Consider the following 26,203-nt stretch of genomic DNA (forward strand, 5'->3'; position numbering starts at 1 on the left):
CGGCTAATGAAAAGGGCACAGCAAACAATCCAGAAGGATGCGGTCGTATTCATTGGGATTCCCCTGGAATATTTGTACATCTATGAAGAAAAGAACGCTCTTGTGGTGGGCGCGTTGATGTTATTCCACCTGGCTGCACTGACACCGTGAGTGTGAGTATGAGGCCACTCCTAGATGTTAGCCAAGGGCCTTAGCAAGCGTTACTATATAGAGAAAAATCAGTGTTTATGTGTCCAAAATCCTGTGGGCTGAGAGCTCTCGAAGCAGCATTGTAGCTGATATACAATTATTTTTGAAGGATATAAGAACAGATGAACTGCTACTGTTGATTACCAGACCCTTAAGGGAGCACACTTGAAAATAATGTTGTTGACTCTGACCTGCTCGGGAGCGAGCACTCCAGGTGTGACAGAGCATTCGAATCACAGGCGCGGCGGCGGCACGCACACCGAGCGCTGCCATTCCATTTCCATCAAACAAATTTAATCAGGAGTATTTCGGTGTGCTGATGGAAACCTGCGGCAGGAATCCAATGAAATGTCAAGTAGTGCTGCAGACTGGGGAGAAATCTTCAGCGGTCACAGCTACTATAGGCAGAGACAGAGTGTTATCAGCCTTATCAGCTGGGGAAATATTCAGCTCCCCTGCCTAAACCAAAGCTATTACAATCCCAAATAATTAACTTTTAGCGGAATGGCTAGTTGTCGTGACAACTGAGATGAAAAGGATCTGCATGCAGAGCAATTTTTGATTAAAAAATGTTTCTGCCCATAGTTTTGCAATGAAAGAAGTGGTTCTGTTTCTCTCTTTCCAAGCCTTTTATCACAGATTTTGAGACAAATTTGGCATCATTAAATTCACATTTTTGTTATTTTCAAAAAGATTTCTTGCACTTCTTTCATCAAAAAGTACAATGCGCGATTAGCTGAGCATGTTTTCTCACAGCTGATATTTGCAACTAAATCAGGATGTTCTGAGTAATAAGTTGCTAAAAGAAGTAGAAATTGTATTAATTTCGAGATCATTTGAATATCATTAGTTAAAAAGCAAATCTATTGCTGAAGAGGGCAAAGAGTCAATTATTGGTACCTTTTTTCTCTTTTTCTTTCTTAAATATTGAGAAAATAACAAACCTCACATTCCAAAAACACTTAACATAAATAGACACACAAACATTTAAAATAACATTTGAATTTTCCTACATTTTTAAAGCTTAAATACATAATTAGATGTGTTTTTTTCCTTCTTGTACTTTCTTCAAACACTCATTTTCTTTAATATTCTGCATGTTTAGTTCCAGTTTCAGAGCTTTGACAGGATTTTATGTGTATGTTTTCTATAAGTACCCAGTCCAGAACTGCTCCTCGATCAGTGCCGTGATTCTGGTGATTCCGTTTCCATTACTCTGTTTACGTCTCCGGCTCACAGATGGACTCCAACAGGCATTAAACCAACTCAGGTAATAAGCCCTAATAAATCGGGACCAATAAAAACAGCTTAATCGGGAGTGTCACTATGATTAATTGTGCACTAAAATCCACGCGAGACCTCCCAGTCAAGGGGGGGCAGTGGAAAGGCATTTTACATTTCAGCAGAACTGGTACCATGTGACCGCTTATGGACGGGTGTGAATATCAAATTAATAATTAGTCATGTAATTTCTCCTCAGGAATTACTACGCCTCAAACTGGCTGGTGAATTTAATTATTAGCAGCCTTTTTGTTTCCATGTCCCTCTCATTACTGTCAGGATTGATGCAACATAAACTTCATTAAAAATTAAAGCAGACTCTTAATTATGAGGCCACACTGACTGAAGTTAGAATTAGCTAACTCAGTGATGTGCAAATGAGAGCATTATTTAAGAAACATGCTGGAAGTAGTTATGCTAATTTCCAGAGTTCACAGTAGCAGACCTTTTCACTTGCAGTTGCATATTCATTAAACACACTATGCAAATTTAATGTAGCAGTCTTAGTAATGTATTGTTAATTTATTCAGATTTATTGAGTACGACTTGTAAAAAGTACCAATTTAATTACCCTATCTCCTTGGAAGGTAAGGAATGTGGCCAAGGCTTTAAACCGTGTAAATCAGGATTAACATGATTTGATGGAGAAAAGGGAGGAATGAGAGGAGGCTGCTGTTAATGGCCACGCTTGAAAGACATATTGATTTACTTAAGATATGATCCAAGTAAAAATGTTTAAAGTGCACTTAGCCACACTGGGACACGCTGCAAAGAGAAGCTGCGGCTGAAGAGGTCACAACGCATGGCATTAATGTCTATATACAGTATTATGCTAACTTGTTTTTAACTGTTATTTAAATAATAAAATTGGATAAATGTTAAAAATATGTTTATTTTAAGAAAAGCATCCTCAGGTTTGCCATTTGTGGCACATGTACATGTACTCCCATGGTACCAAATGTGTAATGCAGTAGTGGCCACTAGGGGCACTGCCGGCTATTATCCTTAGCTTTATGCTTTGCTTACACAAACCAGCTGGTGAGAGATCAGCAACATCTTAGAAGTTATCTTGGAAATCTTCCAGAACAAACAAGTCTGCTCAGATCTGTGCACGGCAGAATATCTGTGCTCTGTCGAGCACTCATCAGATGTAATGAAGATGGATTTTACGAGACGCAGGATGATGACTGGGAACCGCTTCCCTATAAAACCTGCTTTTACTGGACAGCCCTAGCAGGAGCCATGACACCCCAACCAGTGGTGCTGGAAGGATCTCTATTCATTTCAGACTGATTGAACAAATCACTTTGTGTTTTTCTCCTGGTGGATTATAAGAGAATGGAAGATAATTACAAGATGATTATCTAATGGCGAGCGAGCATTATATCTGAACACGGACACAGTTTAAATGTTCCTTAATGCTCTCATCTTTTTGTCCGGGGAGGCAGGAAGGGTCTGTGCCTTACCGGTTGTTAGACATCCAACATACCAGTGTAGCCTTGGCAACAAGGACTCAGACAGCCATGGTTTCATATATAACAGGTGCAGAGATGCACCATAAAGAAGGCAGGCTTTTTTTGACCTGTTCCTCTCCTCCTTCTGCCGCACTGGTGCCTCCAAATGGCATTTTGTAGGGGTGTCCAAATGCTAAGTCAGGATCATTATATCCTAAATAGTGCATTCAATGTATCCCATAATAGGTCACAAAAAGTCTTGGGCAACTGATGCTCCCCGATCAAGCAGTCGCATGTGAGAAGACAGCAGATGCATCTTCGTAATGGCTTTTCTTAATTTTGGACATTATTGCGCCACCTACAGCATGGAAAGCTCCTGACTCTTATAAACACAAGATATGGAAAAAAAGAAATAAATATAAACTATATCCATCAATTCGTTTTCATCACCTACAGTTTTTACTATGAGACCAATACAAATGAAAGGATTGCTGTCATTATTGGCTGTATTATTGGATAATTTGAATGTCAATCTGTCAAGTTGTGTTGAATTTTGCCTGAGTGACTAATTATCTGGCGTGTGTGTACTTGTGTCATTTCATCCAATCCAGGAATTAAAAAAGAAGGATTCTTGTTTGCTTTTTTCTTTGATAAACATCGTGCCAACTCAAATAATGGGAAAATCCATTTCTGCTGAGCTGTTCTGATAAGTTTTCCTGGCTGTCGGTCTGCTAAAGTTGTGTGATGAAATGATGGGATTTATTTTATATTTTAATATAATGTATAACATAACATAGAGATTTTATTGAAATATAAACACAAAAACGGCTTCACACACACACAGTTGTGGCCTATTTATTATTTTTTTAAAAACTTTTATTCCACCTATTGTTAAGAAGCAGGTGTCTTCTTCATGATATACCAATAGACTTGAAAATGTTGCAGCCAGATGATCTTTGTTCCACTGGTCAGTTGCCAGTGACTTCAGGGGGTCCTGGGGGACGGAGCTGAAGAGGAGAAAAACAGCTTTCAGGTTTGAGGTGGAATCAGATGTCTAATCACTGCGGTGGCGAAAACAACCTGCAGACAAACACTGAGGGATCCACACTCCTGGCCGTGGCAGAGCAGAGCGCACTGACTACACACACACACACACACACACACACACACCACTCCAGGAGATAATTACTCTGACTGAGTGTGTATTTCTTGTGTCTGTCCCCCAGTGCTCCCTTTGTGAGTGTGTAGGTATGCATGTGTGTGTGTGTGTGTGTGTGTGTGTATGTGTGTGTGTGTGTGTGTGTGTGAGTGTGTGTGTGTGTGTGTGTGTGTGTGTGTGTGACAGACAGAGAGAGAGAGAGAGAGAGAGAGACATGCCGAAATCACCATTTCCTGATTTGCTGGACAAAAATGATGGGCTTGTGTTTTTATTGCAGGCAACCCAACAGGAAATTTAAATATGACACTAAAGTGCAAATAAGCAGCTTGTGGATATATTTATTTACGAGTTTAAATAAATAAATAGTCGAGACAGCAAGCATTTATTGCACACAGTATGAACTACAATATTTATTACAAAAATATTACTTATTTATTCTTGTAATTAATAAAGAAAATCTACATTTATTTATTCATTTATTTCTTATAAATAAATATAACATAAACAGATGTTACAGTGTCATTCTGAGTGCCTGTCATGTGTGACAACAACTATCAAAGGGCATAAAACCCTGATTCACATGAAGCATTCATCCCTACTAGTGTTTAGTTTTGACTTATTGCTCATATTTGTCCAAATGCTTGTGCTATTTTCTTTTTCATTTTTGATACATTCCAATATGGAGGATGCTACTTAGAGTAATAGAGATGCAAGCAGAGGTTAAGTGTGCGCGGGTGTTTCTTATCTTGTCTGCTTTGTTCTGACTGAGCGCTCGTGTCAACATGGAGATTCGATTGAGCCTTTTTATTCATCCCCATTGAAGCTCCAACCAGCAGATGACTTAATACGCATCCTTCATCATGTGGAGGGCGACCGTTTCCATTCTCTCACTGAGAGTGACAGATGTGAACCATCCCATTGACCATAATTAATCTGTGTTTAAAACGAACAGGCCGAGCGGTGGCGGAGGCATAGCCCAGGGTCTGAGGGCCGCAGCGACGGCGCTATCTGTCTGGCCTCATGCGCCTCGCTGTAATTATCCCATTGCCGTGAATAATGGGACAAGAGGGATCAGAGTGACGCTTTGATAGAGATGAGATTAGTTCAATCAAGTCCATCACTTGGGCTGGGCCTCTGAATCTCATCATCCTCTCCTCTCAAATCACCACACCCTCCAACCCTACCCCACCAAAACTCACACCTGCCACATTAGCCAGGGAAATTTATGGTGTCGTTAGTCGGAAGTACCACCTCTGTGAGGACAATGCATGCAGAAAGCTGGATGGGACAAAGGGGCGGATGTGAGAGTCTTGAATTTGTATGTAAGCTGAGATAATATAGGCGCAGCCACACAGGAAAGAGGATTTGTCTTCCTGTAGTGCTCTGAAGATGCTATATTTGTGATTGGTCTTCTGCTCTAAAGCAATTCATTAATTAGAGAGAAAGTGTTGGTTTTTATTAAACGAGCCACCCCCATTAGGTAGTCAAATACGGGATTTATCATTGTAATGTACCTCCCACACAGACCACCACCACCCCCGCCCATTATGATTGTCAAAACTGACAAACCCAGCATGCGACAACGATTGCGGACTCCTACAGCGATAAGAAACAACCGGAACAATGACCCCAGAAGCTCGCGTCCCCAAATTAGAGGACAAGGTTTCACCTGTCCATGAGGATGGAAACTTCTCAGATCAGATTCTCTGAGGTCCCGACTTTGACTTTCCCCGATCTTTGTGTCAGCTCGACGGGCCCCCCGCTGTAAAAAAAAAAAATTAAAAAAAATACCACTATTACAGCACAATTTGGGAGTCATTCATCAAATAAGACACTGGATTAATTAAGCCGGAGGACTGCATTAGCCTCCCTCTTCACTCATCAAGGTGTACCCTTGGCCCTGAGGTTGGAGACAGGGGGGCTGGGGGCTGCACACTGCTGATGTGAATGGGGGCAGGGATTTCATATCGCTGTAATGTGTTTTTATTACGCTGAAGATTCGTGCACTGACTAAACAGACAACTGCTCGCAGGGTCGTTGACGACTGACGTCAAGACTTGAAGTCATGTTTTTGAGGAACACAAGCAGATTCCGGAACAGATTCTCCTCTTTGTACTGAAACAAAGGGAAGGTCTGCTTCATGAGTTGTAATTGCGTTTAATAAGTAAAGATTCCCTCCCCTGTGCGCAGAGATATGACACACACAGGTTCACAGCCCATACTGGGTTCATTAGTCCGTAGCGTCTCGTGCCTTTTCCAGAGAGGGTCACGCTTTTGATGAATGGACCGTGTAGCTTGTAGCCCCGGGCCAGGATTCAGCACCTCAGTAGGCAGCGAGGAGGAGCCGAGTCCTGTTAGAATGGTAGGAAATAAGGAGAAACACAGGAGGAAATGAGGGATAGAAAGAGAGGTGAATTTGGATTACCCAGGAGTTCTGTCTCCCCCGAGTCCGGCATCAGAGAGACATTAGGAATCTAATGTGCTATTATTCTCCATCACCCCCCTAAGCCTAAAACATCTGTCCTTGGGGTGTCTGCAGTAATAGACAAGGGCTTTCGGACCCTTCTCGAAGACAAGACAGCAGCTTCTACGAGGACCCTTGACGTCCTGCTGACTTAATCTGCAGGCACTTCCGCAAAATTGACATTGTCTAAAGAGCAAAGCAATCAGCACAGTGTTGCAGAGCTTTTATATTCAGCAGCACTCTCAGAGAAAGTGAGACATGACCTTTCGGAGGCCTGCCACTGAATTTCATTTCTTTTCACACTTTTAAGACATCTATATTAACTTCTTCAAGGTTACCTGCGGGTGGACACGCAGCCTGCTGTCCCTATACAAATATTTAGTGCATATAACTGCTGATATTAAGCACAAATGCACCATTTTTCATCTGTTTTTAAGGATGTTTCTGTTAGATAAAGAGAATAATGTAAAAGGTTGTTTAATCAGTTAATTCCTTTCTCGTTTGCAGCTGGACCTAAATGATCAAGGAGATAATGACAGTCAGCTGATGGGGTTGTACATTTGGTTGGTAATTATGAAATGTGCATTTCAACACTATAACATCCCTTCAGTGGTCACAACAGCCAAACAATCTCTTTGCATGCTCTTCTCCTGCACCAGCCAACCTCATGTCCTCTCTCACTGCTTCCTCCTTGGTCTTCCTTTGATTCTCTCATTTCCCTTCTCAGTACATCTCAAACCAAATCATCTCACTCACGCCTCTCTGGCATCTCCAAAACATGTACTATCCCTCTGATGTCCAACCTGCCACCTTCTTCTCCTCAGTGTCACCCCTCTCTCTTTCCTTTCAGCTGTAACATGTAATAATAGTGTCTACAAAACAGTTTGGATTTGATAATTATGATTATATTAATTATTATTACATAATAATGATTATTATTCCAGCTGTGTCAATTGAGCCATCTATTCAATTCAGTTCACTCTAACCTTAAACATACTGTTTATCTTACAACCAAAATTGTCTCTTAGTTCTTTACGACTTCCGAATTTTAGATTTTTGTTCTTAATTTCATGGCACTGTGTAAAGTCCACCTTTCTTGTGACACACAATTCTTTTTAGCTTCATGCCATTAAAGAATACTAATTGTGTCATATGACCACAGATGTAATATTCATGATACTCATTTTTAACATGAAAGATCTGTTAATGGAGGCCGAGTATTTGATGTTGTATTTTTACTAATTGAATTAAATCCAGTCAAAGAGCACAGATATTTGTCTTAAAGGCTTTCGGAGCCCCGAGCTTTGATTATAAATGCGCCCTATTAAATGAAAAGAATATATCTCCATCCATTAATTATTGATGAGAAGAAGAAAAGGAGAAGAAATACTATGGGTACTCATTAATTTAAGAGAAATAATGTCTCATCGTTACGTGGGGCTGCGTAGCAACAACCCCCAACAGATCCGTCAGACACGGCGGCAGCGCGCAACCTGTTTAATGCAAAGTTTCAGAAGAGCTGAACAGATGGTAAAGCTGGTGCTGTTCACTCCTGTTTCTGTTGAGCAATTAAAAGTTTCTGGCTGTTTTTCTCCCGCCCTTCTTCCGGATACAGATTGCAAACACGACAAGAGGTCAAATATCTGCAAGGGAAAAGAGGAGTGGAACAACTGTTCCAGCCTCAGCTGGTGCGTAAACAGCCGAGTATTCACCTGATCCGGCTCTCACCACAACCCCCCCCCCCCCCCCCCCCCCAAACACACACACACACACACACACACACACACACACCAAAGTAAATCATTAGTGCAATAATTATCGGGCTTTAAATGAAACGGCGAGCCCTCTTTCTCAGCGCCATCGACAATAACAGGTGTTGAACGTGCCTTGGAGGGACGGGGATTAAAGATTATTTCGTTATCCTGGGTCTCCTCCAGGCACAACCGCCTCCCTGTTTCAGCCTGTCATCTACAGCAAGGCTCAAGCACGCGGGGGCTCATTTTCCTCCGGCTTGGCAGTTGTGGGACCGGGACGCTTGACAGAGAGCGAACGGTGTTTAATCTGGGAGTGCGCGGCGTCCTTGAGCTTCCTGGACACTCGGTGTCCACATAACCTCCAGCTACATGCAGTTAGCTTTTCCTAATGTCATTATTAGCCATGTACCAGGCTTGGGTTTCTGTGAAGCCAGGTGCTTTTTTTTTAAAAACGCTTAACAAAATAAAGATCTCTTTACTTTCAGAGTGAAATAACTTTTTTTTGCATGTGGGCAGTGCTCGTCTCATTTCCAAAGCAGCCTAGTGGCTGTAAGTACCCTCTGTTTTGACTTAAGCGATGAAGCAAGTGAGCCTTGGGGTGTTTGTTCTTGTAAGAATTACTTAAAGACTTGTCAAGATGCCACAACTTGTGATTCGGTTCCCAGGCTCTTTCTGTGTTTGTTATTCCCATCTTCCTGTGTGTTTATGGAATTGCTGCAGCAGGTGTAACAGATATTAAATATAAAGGATTAAATATTTGTACCTCATGCTTACCGAAGAGTCATTTGTCTATAGCTACACTGGTATTATCCTGGTCACAGTCATATAAAAACAAGACCTATATTATATCCACTGTATAATATTAGCAGGAAGTATTCTTTTGTCACACAAATAGCACAATAGCAGCATGAAAAAAGCTTTGGTTTCCTGTGCGTGTCTGTTCAACACTTGAATATATGCAGAATCAAGATGAATGTGGGGCTGAAACAGACAGCGGTTGATCATAGTAAAGGCGCGACACCCTGCACTTCATCTTCTCTCGTGTCCCGTTGTCATATAATGTTGTATCATTACTTTCCCTGACAATGATTTAGCATTCCGCCACCCACCCCATTGACCTGTGCTGTGTTTAAAGGTAACCTTCTCTTGGCCCCGGCCATCATTTGTCACTTCTGAGCAGTCAGATACACGCAAATTGGACGCCACCTGCCACGGCCGGGGGAGGCGCGGAGGGGCAAACGGCTGCATTTATTACATTTACATGGTCTGGGAAGGTTAGAGAGTTGTTCCTGAAAGATTACCACCTCTAATTTCTTTGGGGAGATTGGGACCTTGGTTGTGCTGCCAAGCCTGTTTTTCCAGGTCAGGGCCCCCTGAATGTTAACTAAGACCCAGGAGCAGGTCAGCAGGCGGGTCCAAGGGACCGGAGGAACGCCCGCATCCAGCTCTTGTTCTGGCAACCCGGCAACTCGTGCAGGATGTGGTCATCCATCTCCGGCGCAGTACTAATGACCCATTCCAAGACCGTTCAAAAGTTCTCCAGGTTCTGCTGCGGAGGGCGGGGCTAAGGCTCAGATTTCTGCCGGTAAACACAGAGATTCATTTGTTTAGTAAAAGATAGTAAATCCTCTGGGTTTTGGGGCATAGGCCTCTGAAAATTAACGCTAAACTTAAAACTTTTTTAAAAAATGTATCTGCAAATATGTACAAAAATAAAGTGAAGGCTGTAGTGTCTGTTGCAATCAGGACTGTTTAGGTGCTTTCAGCCTTATCAGTTAAAACAGTAGGTATGGTGATTTAACTCTTCTTTTACACACCCAAAAGGTGAGATGTGGTCACGGACTAACTGCAAGAGCTCATCTTTGCTTCTACTCCAGGTTCCTGGTGATCAGGTACAAACAAAGAGTGAAGCCGACGACAACCTTCCCCTGTTCTCCAGAAATGTCATTTTATCTAATGTGGTGGTGCAAAGTGAAACAACCAATTAAGAATAAGTGCATTGCTTTGTTAATAAAGCAGGAGGCTGACTCGGGGGAACATTTCATCGGCGCTTAATTATGCAGTCTGCTACTCTCAGATGTTCTGAGCAAATGTACACTGAGACTCTGGAGCTGTTATTGTGCTGCCGTTCCGCTTTGTATTTGCATAACAGAAGGAGGTGCTTTGTCATGACGCTAAAAGAAACAGGATAGGCTGTTAAAACTCCCAGTTACCTGTCTGCTGGCTGCTGGTCCTGGTCCAGAACGTGCCCGTCTGCTCTGGGAACTGAAATCTTCCTCGGTGGTCATGAAGCAGCGCCGCGAGGCTCTCGGTTTGTGTCTGAGGTAAATGATGCTTGAACGGTGGGGGCATTGCTCAGTGTTAACCATATGGTTATGTGCAAGGGGGTCACCGCTGTTCTGGGAGGGGGACGGGATGGGGGGGCGTCGATACCAAACACCCAAATATAGAGGCGCCCGTGCAAATTAATGAGAGCATCCCCAAGGCCACCAAATCTGAGGCCATTCGTTTCCAAAGGCAGCGAAGGCGCCGTGATGCAGGTATGATCATTTCTGCTGTGTTTGTCAACATTTCTCTGCTTTATATTAATATTAACAGTGAGCCCGTCCTCTTGATAACATGAAATATTGTCTTTTGCAACCACTTAATCACATGTGGACGCTCCAGGACAGTTTTCAGCAGCCTGAAAGAGCCTGAAGGGAGCCTCCCCCCCCTAACACACTCACACAATAACGCACCAAAACAACTATCACTTTATGGAGGAATTAGCAAACTGTTATCATTTCTGTGACATAAAAAGGCTCCGTGCCAACACGCGGCGAAATAATAAAATATTGAAAAGTCCATGAAACATAAATGTGAATTCTTGCTACATCTGTCTCCTGCTAATTGAGTTGCTACCAAGAATGTGAGCACTCTGGAGAATAATTTGTCAGTGCAAAACATCGAACGGACCAATTTATTGGTTGCTGCAGGCTGTCGAGTTCCAACAGTCTTTGATCAACCTTTTTAGGTCAGAATCTCTCGAAACACAGTGAGGAGAATTACACAGCAGAGGAAATATTTCATCTTTTTAAAGAGTATTTTTGTAGTGGCCCTGTTTGGCTGTAATGTGAATAAATTGTTGTGAGAGCTTGAAGACGAAGGGATGGTGTTTATTGTTTTGCGTGGATGACAGTTTAAACATGTATCCTTAAAGAAATGACACAGGGAGTGATTCTGGAATTTGCTTTTCGGCTGGCTGTGAAACACTCGCAGCGAAGGTTGCGTAAATTAAGAAGAGGCTTCAAAGCCTCTCCTGTTGGCTGAGGGTGGATCACACCTCTTCTTTTCTTGTTTAAAGATTTTGACAGAGTCTGCAGAAATGAGCTCATTCAAGTTTCAGACTTTTACTTTGCCTAAACAACACAAGTCTTGCCCGAGATGAACGACACAGTGGAGTGGAGTGGAGCGCGTGACCCTGAACTCAGTGACCCTGAACACTCTGCTAGCTGTACGGATGATGACGCTACGCTGGCTGGATGACGTTTTTTTTCTCAGAAATGCAGGAATTGATTTTTTTTTTTAAATTGAGTGTAGCGGCAGCTTTGACCAGGGGCCTCGGGGTCAATGTAGTAACATGTGTATTTTAGTCTTGATGTGCATTAAATGACTGGAGTAGGTGACGGCAGATTATTCTAGGATGTTAATCTTTAAACCCTGAGTTTGTCAGGAAGAAAGACCTCCTAACATGGATTTTTACATCAGCTGGGTATTGTAGTCCATAGAATGGTTGATACCATTCAACTGTTTAGCATCTCCTTCTATCACAGGACTACAGGCGTGACAACACTTTTATGTCTTCTTTAAACCTCGTTTTCATGTCAAAACTTTAAGCAACTGTGGAAAATTAACTGTCATCTCGTTATAGTAGATGATGCACGTGATTTCTTTTTTAACATCACTGATATAAATCTGATTCATTCTCCAGGAAACATCTGGACAGACCCAATATCTGAGCTGCTTCATGTATTGGCAGGTAGAGGCGCTCTGAGTCACAGCGCCTGGCGTTAACCTGGGGCTGGCGTTTCACCGGTGCAGCAGCTCTTTGTTTTCTGATCACCCCCCCCCCATCTCCTTCATTAGGCCCCTGAATGGTCCCTTGGTTACGTGCCTGGAAACCGCAGTTACTCTGGCAGTAAAAGGAGGCCCTGACTGGGCTGGCAAGTGCTGAGTCGCTTTAATTAATTTGGAGATAAATCATTATTGCATTACACTCCAGTTTCCTGTTGAAGAACGCCACCTCGACCGTTGGCAGTTTGATTTATCTCTATTTTCCCATTAATATTCAAATGAAACGCCAGCACTTACACATTTCAAACACCTAATGACAGAGCAAATATCAGCTCTGCAGCTGGCTCGCGGCGCTCACGGCGTCACATCAGAAAACAGAACCGGGACAAACCTGTTTACCTGGAATACCCACACGCTGCCACGGCGAGCTCCTGCAACCCATTTCTACTCAAAAACAGTTGAAGAAGGCCCTCAAGAAAAGATGTGGGGCTGCACGGCGCGCCACATCATTAGCTCGGACGTGTTCACCGTCTCAAAGGACCTTTAATTTGAGCAGAAAAAACTCTTCCTCCGCTACGAGGTTAAAGAGTGGGTGACAAGCGAGGAAATTCACAGCGGAATGCATTAATTAGATAGACCTAAAAGCATATTTATCAAAGGCTAAGCCATGTGGGAATTATCGCAGCAAGGATCTGATAAAGACAAGACAGGTTAATAGAATAAAAGGCCTTGAACGGAACGCGCGCGCCGACATAAAATATCAACCTGGTCTCACATGTAAACGAATCATTAGGATCTCGCGGTTCAACATTGCGGCGAGCGGATTAGCAGCAAGCGAAATGACCTTCGCGTGGCACGACGGTGACAGTCGGCCGCGTTCACGCTGATTAGCGTGTCAGAACCTGTGGCTTCCCTCAGCTCAGGCTAATATTTGTCCAGCAGGACGGACGGACGGATCAGAAATGACACCGACACAGTAGGAAAAGGCCCAAGCGGTGTCAATCAAGAGCAGGCGAGGGGGATGGAGGGGGGGGTGGGGGGGTGGAGGAGGTCCGGTTAGCGATGACTGATGGCCCCTCAGACAGAAAGAGCCGATTGAGAGAGATTATCTTTACGGTGGAGCCATGGCATTGTTAACAGGATGTGATGGCTGGCGTCGGCAGAGCCGAGCTGGGGAAATAAAGCTGTTGGGCGCGGCGTCGCTCGCCATCAGTCACAGAGGTAATGATCTCTGCCCCAGCTGTGGGGGGGGGGCTAACAGTCTGACTGCCTGCTCAAAAAGGGCATGACACAGCACCTCGGCAAAAACAGACAGCAGGAATAGATCATCATTTTCAATACATGCAAATAAATAAAGATCAAGATGACCGGAGGAGCGATTGGAGGGTTTCCGACGAGCGGATGTCGAGGAGAATCGCCATGACGAGATCCTTCTTCAGCTCAAAACACAGGCGGCGGCGGCGGAGAGTCGAGAGGAAGCAGTCAAAGATCCAACTCAATTATCTTTAGCAGGATAATTAATCAATTCAGTATGCACATCCAAGTCTCAGAGGCGTCTTTGAGATAATTGTTCTCATTGACTTGAATAATTATTTGTTTGCTGATTTAATTATTTTTGCATTTGGAAAACAAATGAAGTGTGATGCTGCGCGCCGCAGACCTCATTGTTGTCTCTTGTTGTTGGTATTAGAGGAACATGGTGCAAGAACGAAGAGCGTTCCCAAACAATGAACTGTTCCGGTGTGCGTGCGTGCGTGCGTGCGTGTGTGTGTGTGTGTGTGTGGGTGTCTGTGTGTAGAGGGGGGCGGGGTTGTAAGCCCAACCCCTGATCAAGGTCAATAAATCATGAATAGTTGCTGTCTTGTGTCGTCATTGCAAACTCCAGTGAATCAAAGACTAATATTTCTCAGCCCTAAGGTCACCCCGAGGTCACAGACACAACCGGCACATTGAGACGAAAAACAACCGTCGGAGTCCCGGTTCGGCAGCCAGAGCAGGAGCGAGTCCTCGCGGCTGCTGCAACAAACCGCACAACTTACTAGGGTCACTTTAATGACAGCCACAACTATTTATCATACAACTTTAAATGTTTTGCTCATTTGTTTCCATTGAATATTTCATCTTCCTTAAATATTCATTTAACTTCCTCCCTGAATTTTTTACTAGTCTCTTTGCAGTTGCTATCTTTTTGCCTCCCTTTTAGGCTCGACAATCATTAATAATTATCCATCTACACCCAGAAAGAGATTGCATTAAACATGCACAAGAATCCTTTTTGTCTTTTCTCATTAGTGATCTGCTCTGAGTAGCCTAAATACTTCCCGATATGGAGATTGGTTGGAGAACACCTCCTAATGATGGTGGTTCGCAAATAGGTTATGGCTTCCCACGCTGCTCTCTTCCATTCCTTCATGGTTAAAATAAGCTCTCACAAAATGACAAAACAGGACAATAAGAGAATGTTTCACCTCTGGTGTTTAAACCATCGTGTGATTAAACTATTCTCATTCTCTATTGTGTCTTTACATCCTAATAAACCTCAACAAGCAATGATGTCATCATTGGTTGGTTAAAACGTTAGTTTCTGCAAAGCTTCTGATAACTGAGCATTAAGTTGTACAATTGAATTATCTGTGTGTTGTGTTGTATGTGTTGAAGCCAGTACAGGAACTGGGAAGATTTGATTTGTCCAAACGGGAAACATTTGTCTTCATTTCTTCAACCTGCCTAGCAAAGAGAACCATGATGGAAGGTGGAAGGGTAGCACAAACTCTCAATTTATCTGGATTATCCTTTTGTGATGAGGCCTAATGATCCAGCAGAGTAAATAGCAGTGCGTTAATTAGAAATTACACTGAATGATCCCCGGCACACAGAGGGGGAATTAACCACCAAGCATCATTATGGTAGATCCACAACTGTCTCTCTGTTCGCCGTGGGCTCTGACATAAAACGATATCTTCTACAATCACCCCTAATGAAGTTTTCAAGCTAATTAATTAGCATAGGAATTATAGTTCTTTCCAGGTGATTCTCATCAGTTTGAAAGTTTGCTTAACATGAATGTAATTATACGCTCCTCAACCATTTGAAATGTTTTTTTAAGTGACATGATGGAAAAAAAATAGCATCAAAAAATAAAAATGGCACGCCTTGAAAATTGTACAGATACATTTGGGGCTTAATCAATTTTCCTAATTAGAGCTGAGACATACATCAGTTAGATTACAACACTGAAAGTCCCGTAGACTCTACAGTAGTTGGGCTTCTGCTGCCATCTAGTGGCCAGATGAGGTGGTCGCTCCAATGTGACAACTAGTTCATTTTTCCTTCACAACGCAAATTTGACCAAATGTATTATCGAAACAAAAAACTATATTTTAAAAAAGAGTGGTTTTCCACACCAATCGACACACTTGTAAGAAATTATCACTCAGTTCCAATAAAGAAATGTAGACATAAAATAAATAAAAGGGGCGAGCATAAAAATAAAAGATTGTGCAAAATATTGAGTAAAAATCATTTGAATTGGAAAAATACACGAGTATATTGAACGTTTCAAGCAATTATGTTACTTGTTGCTTATATTAACAGAACAGAAATGGATCTTTATACATCATCCATAGTGACGATATAATATCGACATAGTTGTACCTGTTCGTTCACCATCACCGGAATTGTTCGACAAACCTTAGCACTATTCAACTCCAGCCTAGAAATACTTATTGTCAGTCTTGGTAATTCTGCGGAAGTGTAAACTCGATTATTTTATTTTTTTAGCTACATAAACAGATAAATCAATATGCAGTCTACTAATCAGTGCAAGGTTTGTTGAGCAGTGTGCAAAAGTTATTCATTTTGTTTAGAAAGCATGAGATTAGTTCAACAAGTTTACACTATTTTCCCACTGCTGGAGGCACTGCTGTCTTCTTCAGATCCACCAGTAGGGGGCAGTAAAGACCTGCTTGGAAAGTTAACCGGACTGGGTTGCCATGTTTGCATTATTTTTTAAAGTGGCTGCACTTTAATTCTTTGGTTGACATGTCAAGCCTTAGTACAGTTATTGTAAAATGACATACTATTCTTAGAATACCAAATGTTTTAATAAACTTATTTACATCAGTTATGTACACGTGACACTGAAATAAGCATTTTTGAATGGCCTGTCATTGATTAATGTTGCTGACAATCGTCCACAAATTAGTACACACGTACTGTACATAGTGAAAATAATTAACTGTATATGTCTCTGTCGTCATTCTCAGTGTCTTTCTTGGTTTATGCTTGAAATTTTGAGTAAACAAATCCTGACGGGAACACGTAGAAAGCACAACTGGCAACCCCGAAACGCTCAGTTTTAGTTAGCGTTATTAGCACAATGCTATCCGCTGTGTTGAGATTGGCACCGAAGAACTTGGACAAATAAATCGGCATATTAACTTTATCTTGTGAGTGGGTGAAAGGAACAAGGTTCCCGGCGCTGCTTCGTCATTTACACTTGACTCGATTAAGTGGTGACCACTCGGTAGTGTTTTGTTGTGGTTAGGGTAGCTAAATGTAGCCACTAGCGTTACTGTTGGCAGAGAGGTATTGTGCCTCGGAGGAAGCAAAGCAGGAAACTGATAAGAAGCCTGCGAAAAACTGCTTATGCAAACCTAGTACACTTCTTTAAACTTCCTGATTCTCACGTTCTTGGCACATTTTGGGTGAAAAGGGACTAATTCGTATACTATGTAATATCTGACGCTTTTGTTTGCAGGATAATGCTGTTAGCGACAACAGCACTCTAAGTCTTAGCTGCACAAAGTTCGAGAACCTTTTAAGTTCGGTTCTGCCAGCTTTCTGCACATTTGGTTGTAGTGGTATTTGACTCCTGGCCACAGGTGACGCTTGGCTTATGGCATCGGATGTAACTGAGAGTGATTCGGCGCTGAAGGGCGATATGAGTGCGGACAATGGCACCCCAGATCTGGTCGCTCCCCAGAGGACTCGAGCGGAACACGGACACACGTCCAGCTCCTCATCTTCGGGAGTATCGGGAGACGGTGATGAGGAGGAATTGGAGGACTTGCAAAACAAGGAACAAACGCTCCCAGTGACCAAAACCAGCGGTTCTTCCCAGGAAAGGACGACTCCAAACAATGAGCGGACACCGGCGGAAGCGCGGAGCTCGACCCCGGAGAGCCTCCCCCAGCCCAGGTCCCCTCCCGGACCCATAGGAAGGTAAAGATCGTTTTCCCAAAATCTCACTTAAATGAAATCTACCTCCTCCTACAGGTTAGACCTGCTCTTATCAGAACCTGCATCTATTTACACTTTCCAGCTATTGTTTAAATTGGTGTTGTGAGGTTTCCTCTTTAAATGCAGCTCATCAACTAGGATGAATTCAACAAATATCTCCAGGTTGTCCTCAGCAACTTGCATTATTGAGCATCTCAAACGCACAGAAACCAAAAATTAGATGAGTCTGTGTGGTCTGTGGCCAGTTAACTTCATTGTAATTGTGTATGTGAAATAAGTCATAATTAGGAGCGACATTCCATGATAATCCTAGTTAAAGCCTTTCATGATGATCCACATCTGCCTTTTGATCCTTAACTTGGAGTCACAGTGACAGGATTCCACGAAATCTCATAAGGGCTGTTATTTTTTGCCCATTATGAAACCACGCAGTGAATTATTCATGCTAACAGCGTGGCCTGAGCCATCTGAATACTGTGATTCTTCTACCTCTCTCTCAGATGTTTTGCCGGGATTAGTGTAAGAAATAAGTAAACTACTTAATACCTCACGAAACGTTAGGGACCTAATGTCCAGAATGGTTTTTGTGTCGGAGGAAGGAGTCACGCTTGTAATTAATGCCCCAACAGGCACTCTGTACATTCAAATGATCGACATGAGCCAGTAGCTCCATGCTCGATACACTAAGCCTTCGACACAAGCCTGTAAGCTGTTCAAGAAGCCAGCGAGGTGATTATGGGGCCACTGGCGAGCTGAAACTCTGGAGGAGGCTTTTGAGCATAAAGTTGGTTAAGAAAACAGTGAATGATATCAAAGCTCAGGTATAATCCCCTGCTTCTTTTAATAATGCCTAAAATTGCATTAATTTACGATTAGTTCTCCTGGTTTTCCTCCTGGACATGTTTCCTAAACTTTGTACCTTTTCTGTCTCCGTCCTCAGCCTGGAGCGCCAAGAGTCCGTCGCCACAACAGAGGCGCGTCTCCGAATGGAAGGAGTGGAGCTGAAGGAAGAGTGGCAGGATGAGGACTTTCCACGGTATTGTTGTACAGTTTTCTCTGCATGCTGGATTTCCTGCTTTTGATGAGATCTGTTGAAAATCTTGCTGATGTCACAATCGCTGTCTGTTTGCGTAAAAGGCCGCTGCCTGAGGAAGAGGAACTCGAAGACGAGCTGTTTGCAGGAACCTCCGAAGGAGAACCTGGTAATGAAACCTAGAAAAACTACCCCTCAAGTTGCTGTCATAACACAGCAACAATATCCGATGTTCTCCATGTTTGGTGGTGACTGTTATTGTTGTTCAGCTCCTCATCGGTGCCTAAGAACTAAATTAAATGAAGGCCACATTCTGCCGTTTGTCCTGCTCAGGATATCCAGCCGGCCAAGGAAAGAAGGCAAAGAAGAAGCTTACAGCTCCAAACATCAGTCTGACGCTGGACCGCAGCGAAGGCTCCCTCCTGTCCGATGAGCTGGATGAAAGCACCGAGCTGGACCTGGACGGCATCGACACGCCGTCCGACAACAGCAACGAGTTTGAGTGGGAAGGTGAGAAGTGTCTATCATTACAGTTTAGCCGTAACGGGGATTTAAAAAGTCGATTTTCAGTTCCCGAGGGCAGAGATGCCGGCTCCCGTTTTCTGCTCCTGGACTCATTTGCATGTCCTCCCGTGTTTCTATGGTGTTGTTGTGGAGGCTGAGTCCTCCGACTGTAGTCAAAATGTGCTTAATTGTTTTGTGTTTCCACACTGCTGCTTTCCTCTTTTTCTGGGAAGAAATGTTTCCACTGTCTGGAAACAGGCTGCAGGCCAACTACAGGTTTCTCTCTTCCTCGCGGTAAGGTCACTTGGACTCCATATTTATTACTTGGTTGGGTTTTTTGTCCTTCCAGCACATGTTAATCAACCAGATTTACAGTCTGTCACCAGTTATCACCGATGAAGCATGCAAAATCCATTTCCATCTTTTTGCCATCATTATCTTTATCATCAAGATGGACCTTATCTGTCAGTAGCTTATTTTTTAGATAGAGCGGCTCTAATTGGACTCATTTATGCCCTGCGCTGTAATTTTATAGCATTTCTTAAGTGGTTTTACAAGATGGACAATCCATAAACATGAAGAACGATGTATCATTTTGCACGCACAGTTTATTTTAGGGCTTGCCTCGTCTCGAAGACACAGGGTGGCGTTAATACAAAACGGGTTATAGAATATGTAGAAATAGGACCCGAGGATTACAGTGGAAATGCAGTGGGAGTCATTTTGTGTAGAAATAGGTGTGTGTTTGTTTTTCTTCCTTTTAAAACTACTATTATGAATAATTTTTTGGGTGTTAATCTTGCTCCTGATGATTGAGGAACAAATATAACAGGGAGCTAATCATAAATGTAAGCAGATTCTTTGATTCGAGTCAGTTTTCATTTCTCCTCCGTTTTTGCACATGGTGGCGAATGAACATGGTTTCAATGTGACGTCCCGTAAGTCGTTTACATCGTCGCCGTGAACGTGACATCATCAACACATGTGATCCATCCAGGCAGAATTCTCCTTTTCAAAGGGCACACAGAGGTCCTTTAAGTGATTCCTGATGTTGATTTAAACAGAACACATGAAATCCGAATGTGAGCGATAATACCAGCCGATTGATGTGCATGAGAGGAATCGCTAATAATCAGCCCTAAAGATGTTTAAATGATCGGGCCAAATTACCTCCGGGCAGCTGGAGGCATCCGTGCGGTGAACTGTGAACTCCTCTCCTCTCAGATGACCTTCCCAAACCTAAAACCACAGAGCTGCTCCAGAAGGGGATGAAGTCAGTGCAGGAGTACTCCGCCGCCGAGGAGCGGGAGGAGAGCCGACGCTGGAGGGTGTTTCGCATCGGAGAGCAGGAGCACAGAGTGGACATGAAGGCCATCGAGCCTTACAAGAGGGTCATCAGCCACGGAGGTAACGTCGCAGCGAGGAGAGCCTTTGTTGTCAATAAAACGGTTTCAATCTGTCATTAATGTCCCAAGTGAAGAGAGAATTTAGAAAATAGACAGCAGAAAGATGTTTTCTACTTGTCTTTTTACATTAAGAACACAGAACGGTGCTTTGATACTCAATCATTCATCTAGGTTACTATGGAGACGGCTTGAATGCCATAATTGTTTTTGCCGTGTGCTTCATGCCTGAGAGCAATCAGCCTAATTACCGCTACATCATGGACAATTTATTCAAGTGAGTGTTTCTTTGAGCGCCTCTGACCTTGTGATCCCAGCTTTTTGGCAGCGGCGCTAATGGAATTTACCCGCCGCAGGTACGTCATCGGCACGCTGGAGCTACTGGTGGCCGAGAACTACATGATCGTCTACTTGAACGGGGCCACGTCTCGGAAGAGGATGCCGACCGTGGGCTGGCTGAGGAAGTGTTACCAGCAGATCGACAGGAGGTGAGCTGACGCCTCGTGCTGACGCGGAGGCGGAGGTCAGACGGATGATTGACAGCTTGTCACCGTTCCTGCGCAGGTTAAGAAAGAACCTGAAGTCTCTGATAATCGTCCATCCCTCCTGGTTTATCCGTACCCTCCTGGCACTCACGAAACCCTTCATAAGGTCAGAGGTCACTGTAACCACCCGATAAAGAGATGCCAGGACGTGTCGCCAGATTTTGACCATCTCTCGTCTTTTCACAGCTCCAAATTCAGTCAGAAAATCAAGTATGTTTACAGCTTGGCAGACCTGGCAGAGCTGGTCCCGATGGAGTATGTGTCAATACCAGATTGCATCAAACAGTGAGTCTTCACTTCAACACACTCAGTGATCAGCCCCGTCTAAGTCTCTATAACCCTGACTGATCTGGACTTTTGATTCTGTATCAGATATAAATCTGTGGACTGTTGCCGGGCCTGTCTCAGGTCTTTGGGATGATTTTGGCTGTGTGTTTCTCTTCTCTTAACCTCATTTCCCTGCCCCGCTTTCTAAGGTTTGACCACGAAAAAAATAGGAAAAGCCATAAAAGGTATATCCATTTCTACCCCGGATCGGTATCCCTGCTACTGTATTCCCTTTTTATTTTAAAAAACTAACATTTAAGATATTCTTTGGCTTCAGAAATGCACCAAGATGCCTGTTTTTCTAGCCATTAGAGAACTGGCTCTTTCCAAAAAAAAAAAAAAATGTTTCAAACGCAGAACTTGTTTACCGGTAAATGTTTTTCCAAAAATTCCTGGTAGCTTGGTGGCCGTTTAATCCAAGAAATCACATTTCTGAGCCAAGACTTGAACTTTTCCCCTGATGTGCTTCCTATAAAAACCTCCCTCGGATTCTAAATGCATCGCTGCTGTGTGTCATGGCCTTCAGCGCGATCACAGGGCATTTACACGCATGTGTTTTCAAACAGGGTGCGTTGAATCAATCCATGCTGGGTAAGTTCATGTCTGTGCCACAAGGTGCTAGTGGATCCCTGACACGAGGGGGGGGGTTTCCTGTAACCACTTTGTCACCAAACTCACAGCCTCTTGCATGTCTCACCTGCTAACGTTAGAACACACAAGGTCTGTTTCACTGATGTAAGAGTAGGTGATCACAGTGGACACCCTGATAGATCAAATCCACATGTGCTGCCATTAAAAGGCCCCCTTAACACGGAGTAATCTCGTTAGCTCATAGCCTCATTTCCAGAGTCATGTACATGAGGTACAGGGCTGCTAATGAAGGCCTCTCATGCACTCCGTGCTTAAGCACACACATGCATTTGGCTCAGAATTTATAAAAGGCTAATCAGTCTTATGACTGACAAGAGTTTATTGCATTTTAAATATTAGTATTATTAATTATACACAGCAGTGGCTGAAATTATTACAACCCAGCTGCCTAAAATGATTTAAAAAAAATAAATAAAAAAATAAAACAAGGCCACCACTGTTTATGTAAAATACTCCCTCCACTCGTCTGACTCTTCAATCTCTCCGCAGGGTCGACCAGGACAAAGTAGAAGTCGCAAAAGCTGCTGTTCCAGAGTGAACCCCCTCTCCCCGCCAATTCATACCCCGGCCATCGTGGCTGCATACTTAACCCACAATAGTTCGCTGCAAGTGCCTTCTGGAATCTACTCTCCTGTTACACACCAGATCATCTCCAATGTTTTTAATCTTTTTATTACTGCTGGTATAGCGTCAGTGTAAGCTTAAGGATGTCCTCTAGTTACTGTTTCTACTCACAGGAGGCACAAATGGTTGTTGCATGTTCTGCTTTATCACATTTAAATATGTATTTATATTCAAAAGGTGACAATGGAGAGAAAATTAATATATTTTTATTGTTGCGCAGATTTTAAAGTGCGTTTTAGATCTGGTGATGTTTCATAGGACAAGTTTTCACCATTTTCACTGTTCACTGCTGATGTGCTGTTAAAATCCTACCTGGGGAAAATAAAGATTTATTTTTCACCTGTCAAATCAGTTTTCAAGAAACTGGCATTTCTGGAGGGTGTATAAGGACATGTAAAGGGCCTTTAACATTAAAACACTTGTTTCTAATCTTTTTATGCTTAAAATGCAGTGTTAAAACACCAATTTCAATCAATACGCAGGAAAAATAATCTAAACAATTTTGTTCATTTAATTCATTGGGCATCTAGTTAGGATGCCCCCTGGATGCCTCCCTGGTGAGGTGTTCAAGGCATGTCCCTCCGGTAGGAGACCCCCAGGAAGACCCAGGACACGTTGGAGAGACTATGTCTCTCGACTGGATCCCCCCGGATGAGCTGGAAGAGGTAGCTGGGGAGAGGAAGGTCTGGGCTTCTCTTCTTAGGCTGCTGCCCCCGCGACCCGACCCCGGATAAGCGGTAGAGGATGGATGGATAATTCAGATTTTGTTTCCAAACATTATTGCAACATTATTACGTTTATTTTTTAAACATTCACTTTGGACAGTTATAAAAACAGAAAAGGAGCAGGTGAAGGTCAAAGTTCAGGGCACAGTTGTGGTAAGCTAGTCGGCGCACAAAGGGCCAGTATTGATTTAAAAGTCACGGTAGGAAAATCTACCCACATCGAAAAATAAATAGGCCTAGAAAGAGCCGCTAGGTGGCGCCAAAACGCCGATTTCACAGAAATCTTAGATTAAGTTTTTATCCAAGGTAGTTTTCTCTGTCAACTGGACTGGGTTTCTTCTCTTGAAGACGTTTCGCCTTCTATCCAGAAGGCTTCTTCAGTTCTGAAATCGCTGGGGAGAGATCTTGAAAATATAGCCCCTGTGGACCATTTGCATGCTAATGATCTGGGTGGTCACCTGAGTCGTTAGCAGGTCGACTAGGTGAACAGCAGGGTCACCTAGGTGAACAGCAGGGTCGACGGTAGGGTCGTTCACCTAGGTGATCCTACCAACGACCCTGCTAACGACTCTCAGGTGACCACCCAGATCATTAGCATGCAAATGGTCCACAGGGGCTATATTTTCAAGATCTCTCCCCAGCGAGTCCAGAACTAAAGAAGCCTTCTGGATAGAAGGCGAAACGTCTTCAAGAGAAGAAACACAGTCCAGTTGACAGAGAAAACTACCAATGACCTGGATGATTGAGAATCTACACAGACATTAAGTTTTTATGCAAAATTTAGAAGGAAAGTTATTCTACCACTTCAACAACATCCATTTAAAATTAATTTCTGACGCAACGAACTTAACTTTAAGCTTTCGTGCGCAGGTACGACTCCAGACACCTGATGGCGACATCATCGATCTGAGGATCGAACTTGTTTGCGAATAGTTGTTTCTGTGCGAGGAGCCACTGGATGTCCCCTACTCCGTACACACACACCGCTCTCCTGTAGTCCCCGGTGCAGGGTCGGTACGGGGCCCCCAGTTCCACATCACCCGCCAAGTAGCTCCACTTGACCACGCGCGCCAGGGCCAGCATGTCCGACGTGTCGTACTTGTTGTTGTGGGGCAATGACCCGGGGACTGTGGGCATCCTCTGCAGGGTGGCCCACAGGTGCTCGTCCGGACTGTAGGTGTCCTTCTCCCACTCCAGGAGCTCCTGCACCTTTGCATCTGTCATCACGTGTTGCACGAAAGTTCTCGACACCACGAAGTAGGCATTTCCGGAGAACATGGGCGTTTTTATGGGCGGGGGGCTTTTCTCCACGTCTGTTCTGATCACCTCATCCGTGACCTGGTGGTGGTACAGCCACCGGCCCTTTTTGTTCTCGTTGGTGGTCTCGGACTCCATGCTGTTCCTGCCCTTCAGGGTCTTCAGCGTCTGCACCATCTCCCTGTTGGTTTTGATGGGGAAGTCGGCCCCGCATGTGTTCAGCATGTACTTCCATTTAACCTTGGAGTCCAGCAGATCTCTCATGCAGTTCAAGTCCGCCTGTACGCGGGACCACGACGCGTACACCACGCTTTCTAATTTGGTGGCCAGGAACACGTTAGGGAGGCAGGAAATAATCCCCACGACGGCCGCCTTGAATTCATCCTTGGATTTCTGATCCACATGAACGCAGTAGACGTTCTGAGGGGTGTAGATGGCCCGCAGGAGCCGCTCGAACATCTCGATGTTGTCATGGATCACCATGGAGTAAGCGATGGGGAAGTCTCTCTCCTCCTCGCTCAGAGGCTCCGTGATGAACCCCCTTCTTTCAATGTAAGAAGCGCAGTCCGCCGTCGCATTCATGTAGAAACTCTCCTTTAACTCATTTCGTTTCCTCCTGGATTTCAGAAGCATTTCCAAGCTCCTCTCCCTCCCCGTGACGTCCCCTTCGATGATGGCCAGGCAGCCCGGCAGGTCGGCGCAGAGCTGCTGCGGCAGCGGGGGGCGACGCCTGGACCGCTCCCTCAATTCACTTCTTAAAAGCAGCAAAAACACGGAGACAGACGCAAAGATGATGGACAAAATCTTCAACTTCCTCGCGGAAACCATGGCTTCTCTAGAAGAGCCTTTAGCAAATATTCAGATGATTTGGTAAGCAAAAACTTGCGTTACACCAATGCAATAAGAGGGAGGGAGGCGTGTCACAACCACAGGTTTCTTGTGCACATATCCTGTTGAGCATAATTCAGGTTCTTACTGACATCCTATGTAAAATCTGGACCGTTTCCTACGTTAAATTTGGCTCCACGTGTCCAATTTCCAATTCCAATTATGGAAGGGATTTTCTGAATTTTTAGTGCAACACACTCTTGAATAAGCTATAGTAACTATAATAAATTCATGTAAAGTCAATGAACAACAGAAACGTTGCCAATATACTCGGCTTATGCCGTGTGCATTATATTATTCTAACATTACTGAACTGAAGAAGCCTTCTGGATAGAAGGCGAAACGTCTTCAAGAGAAGAAACACAGTCCAGTTGACATAGAAAACTACCTTGGATTATTCTAATAGTTTATTCAGCTTTCCAAGCGCTTATCCCTCCCTTTCAGCTCAACTTTTATCTCTGTAAACTTTGGTCAGCAATAAATCTCTGATTAGACCTTGAAGTGCAGGTTTTGCGCAATTTTTGCGCCCTTTAAAGTGTTGCTTTTCATCCCGTGGCTCACAGCCCAAAAGAGGCGCAGCATGTCTTAGCAGGTCAGGTCAGATTTATTAACTTTAAACTAAACATATTTCACATGAATGTTTGCGTGTGC

General features: G+C 43.6%; 2 protein-coding genes across 8 annotated transcripts; one reads left to right on the forward strand and one right to left on the reverse strand.

The window, feature by feature from the left end:
- The first annotated feature begins 16,700 nt into the window (after positions 1-16,700).
- Positions 16,701-23,111, forward strand: bnip2 (BCL2 interacting protein 2). 7 transcript variants are annotated; one of them, XR_003889475.1, is made up of 12 exons: positions 16,701-17,577; positions 18,536-18,631; positions 18,733-18,797; positions 18,962-19,138; positions 20,357-20,539; positions 20,710-20,812; positions 20,892-21,023; positions 21,100-21,186; positions 21,267-21,365; positions 21,453-21,592; positions 21,974-21,998; positions 22,548-22,678. XR_003889475.1 is itself a non-coding variant. In XM_011607368.2 (12 exons), exons 1-11 carry the CDS (start codon positions 17,252-17,254, stop codon positions 21,981-21,983), a joined length of 1,314 nt encoding a protein of 437 aa, XP_011605670.2. In that variant the 5' UTR covers positions 16,702-17,251; the 3' UTR covers positions 21,984-21,998; positions 22,548-22,678. The 7 variants fall into 7 exon arrangements, 3 of the variants coding, with proteins under 3 accessions (XP_011605670.2, XP_011605668.2, XP_011605669.2); XM_011607368.2 differs by having other exon boundaries at positions 16,702-17,577; positions 21,557-21,592; XR_003889474.1 differs by having other exon boundaries at positions 21,453-21,998.
- Positions 23,112-23,142: 31 nt separating this feature from the next.
- Positions 23,143-25,998, reverse strand: gcnt3 (glucosaminyl (N-acetyl) transferase 3, mucin type). The gene is made up of 2 exons (XM_003967553.2): positions 24,142-25,998; positions 23,143-23,730 (listed from the first exon to the last, which is right to left on the reverse strand). The coding sequence occupies exon 1, from the start codon at positions 25,490-25,492 to the stop codon at positions 24,260-24,262; it is 1,233 nt and encodes a 410-aa protein (XP_003967602.1). The 5' UTR covers positions 25,493-25,998; the 3' UTR covers positions 23,143-23,730; positions 24,142-24,259.
- Positions 25,999-26,203: the final 205 nt, after the last annotated feature.

This window comes from Takifugu rubripes, chromosome 9 (genome assembly GCF_901000725.2).
Source record: "Takifugu rubripes chromosome 9, fTakRub1.2, whole genome shotgun sequence".
NCBI lineage: Eukaryota > Metazoa > Chordata > Actinopteri > Tetraodontiformes > Tetraodontidae > Takifugu > Takifugu rubripes.

Bases quoted from the DNA above. Each gene is read 5' to 3' on its own strand.
- bnip2 (XM_011607366.2), top strand. From the start codon at position 17,252: ATGGCATCGGATGTAACTGAGAGTGATTCGGCGCTGAAGGGCGATATG. The intron at 17,578-18,535 runs GTAAAGATCGTT...CTCCGTCCTCAG, and splicing joins CCTCCCGGACCCATAGGAAG to CCTGGAGCGCCAAGAGTCCG. The intron at 21,187-21,266 runs GTCAGAGGTCAC...GTCTTTTCACAG, and splicing joins CTCACGAAACCCTTCATAAG to CTCCAAATTCAGTCAGAAAA.
- gcnt3 (XM_003967553.2), bottom strand. From the start codon at position 25,492: ATGGTTTCCGCGAGGAAGTTGAAGATTTTGTCCATCATCTTTGCGTCT.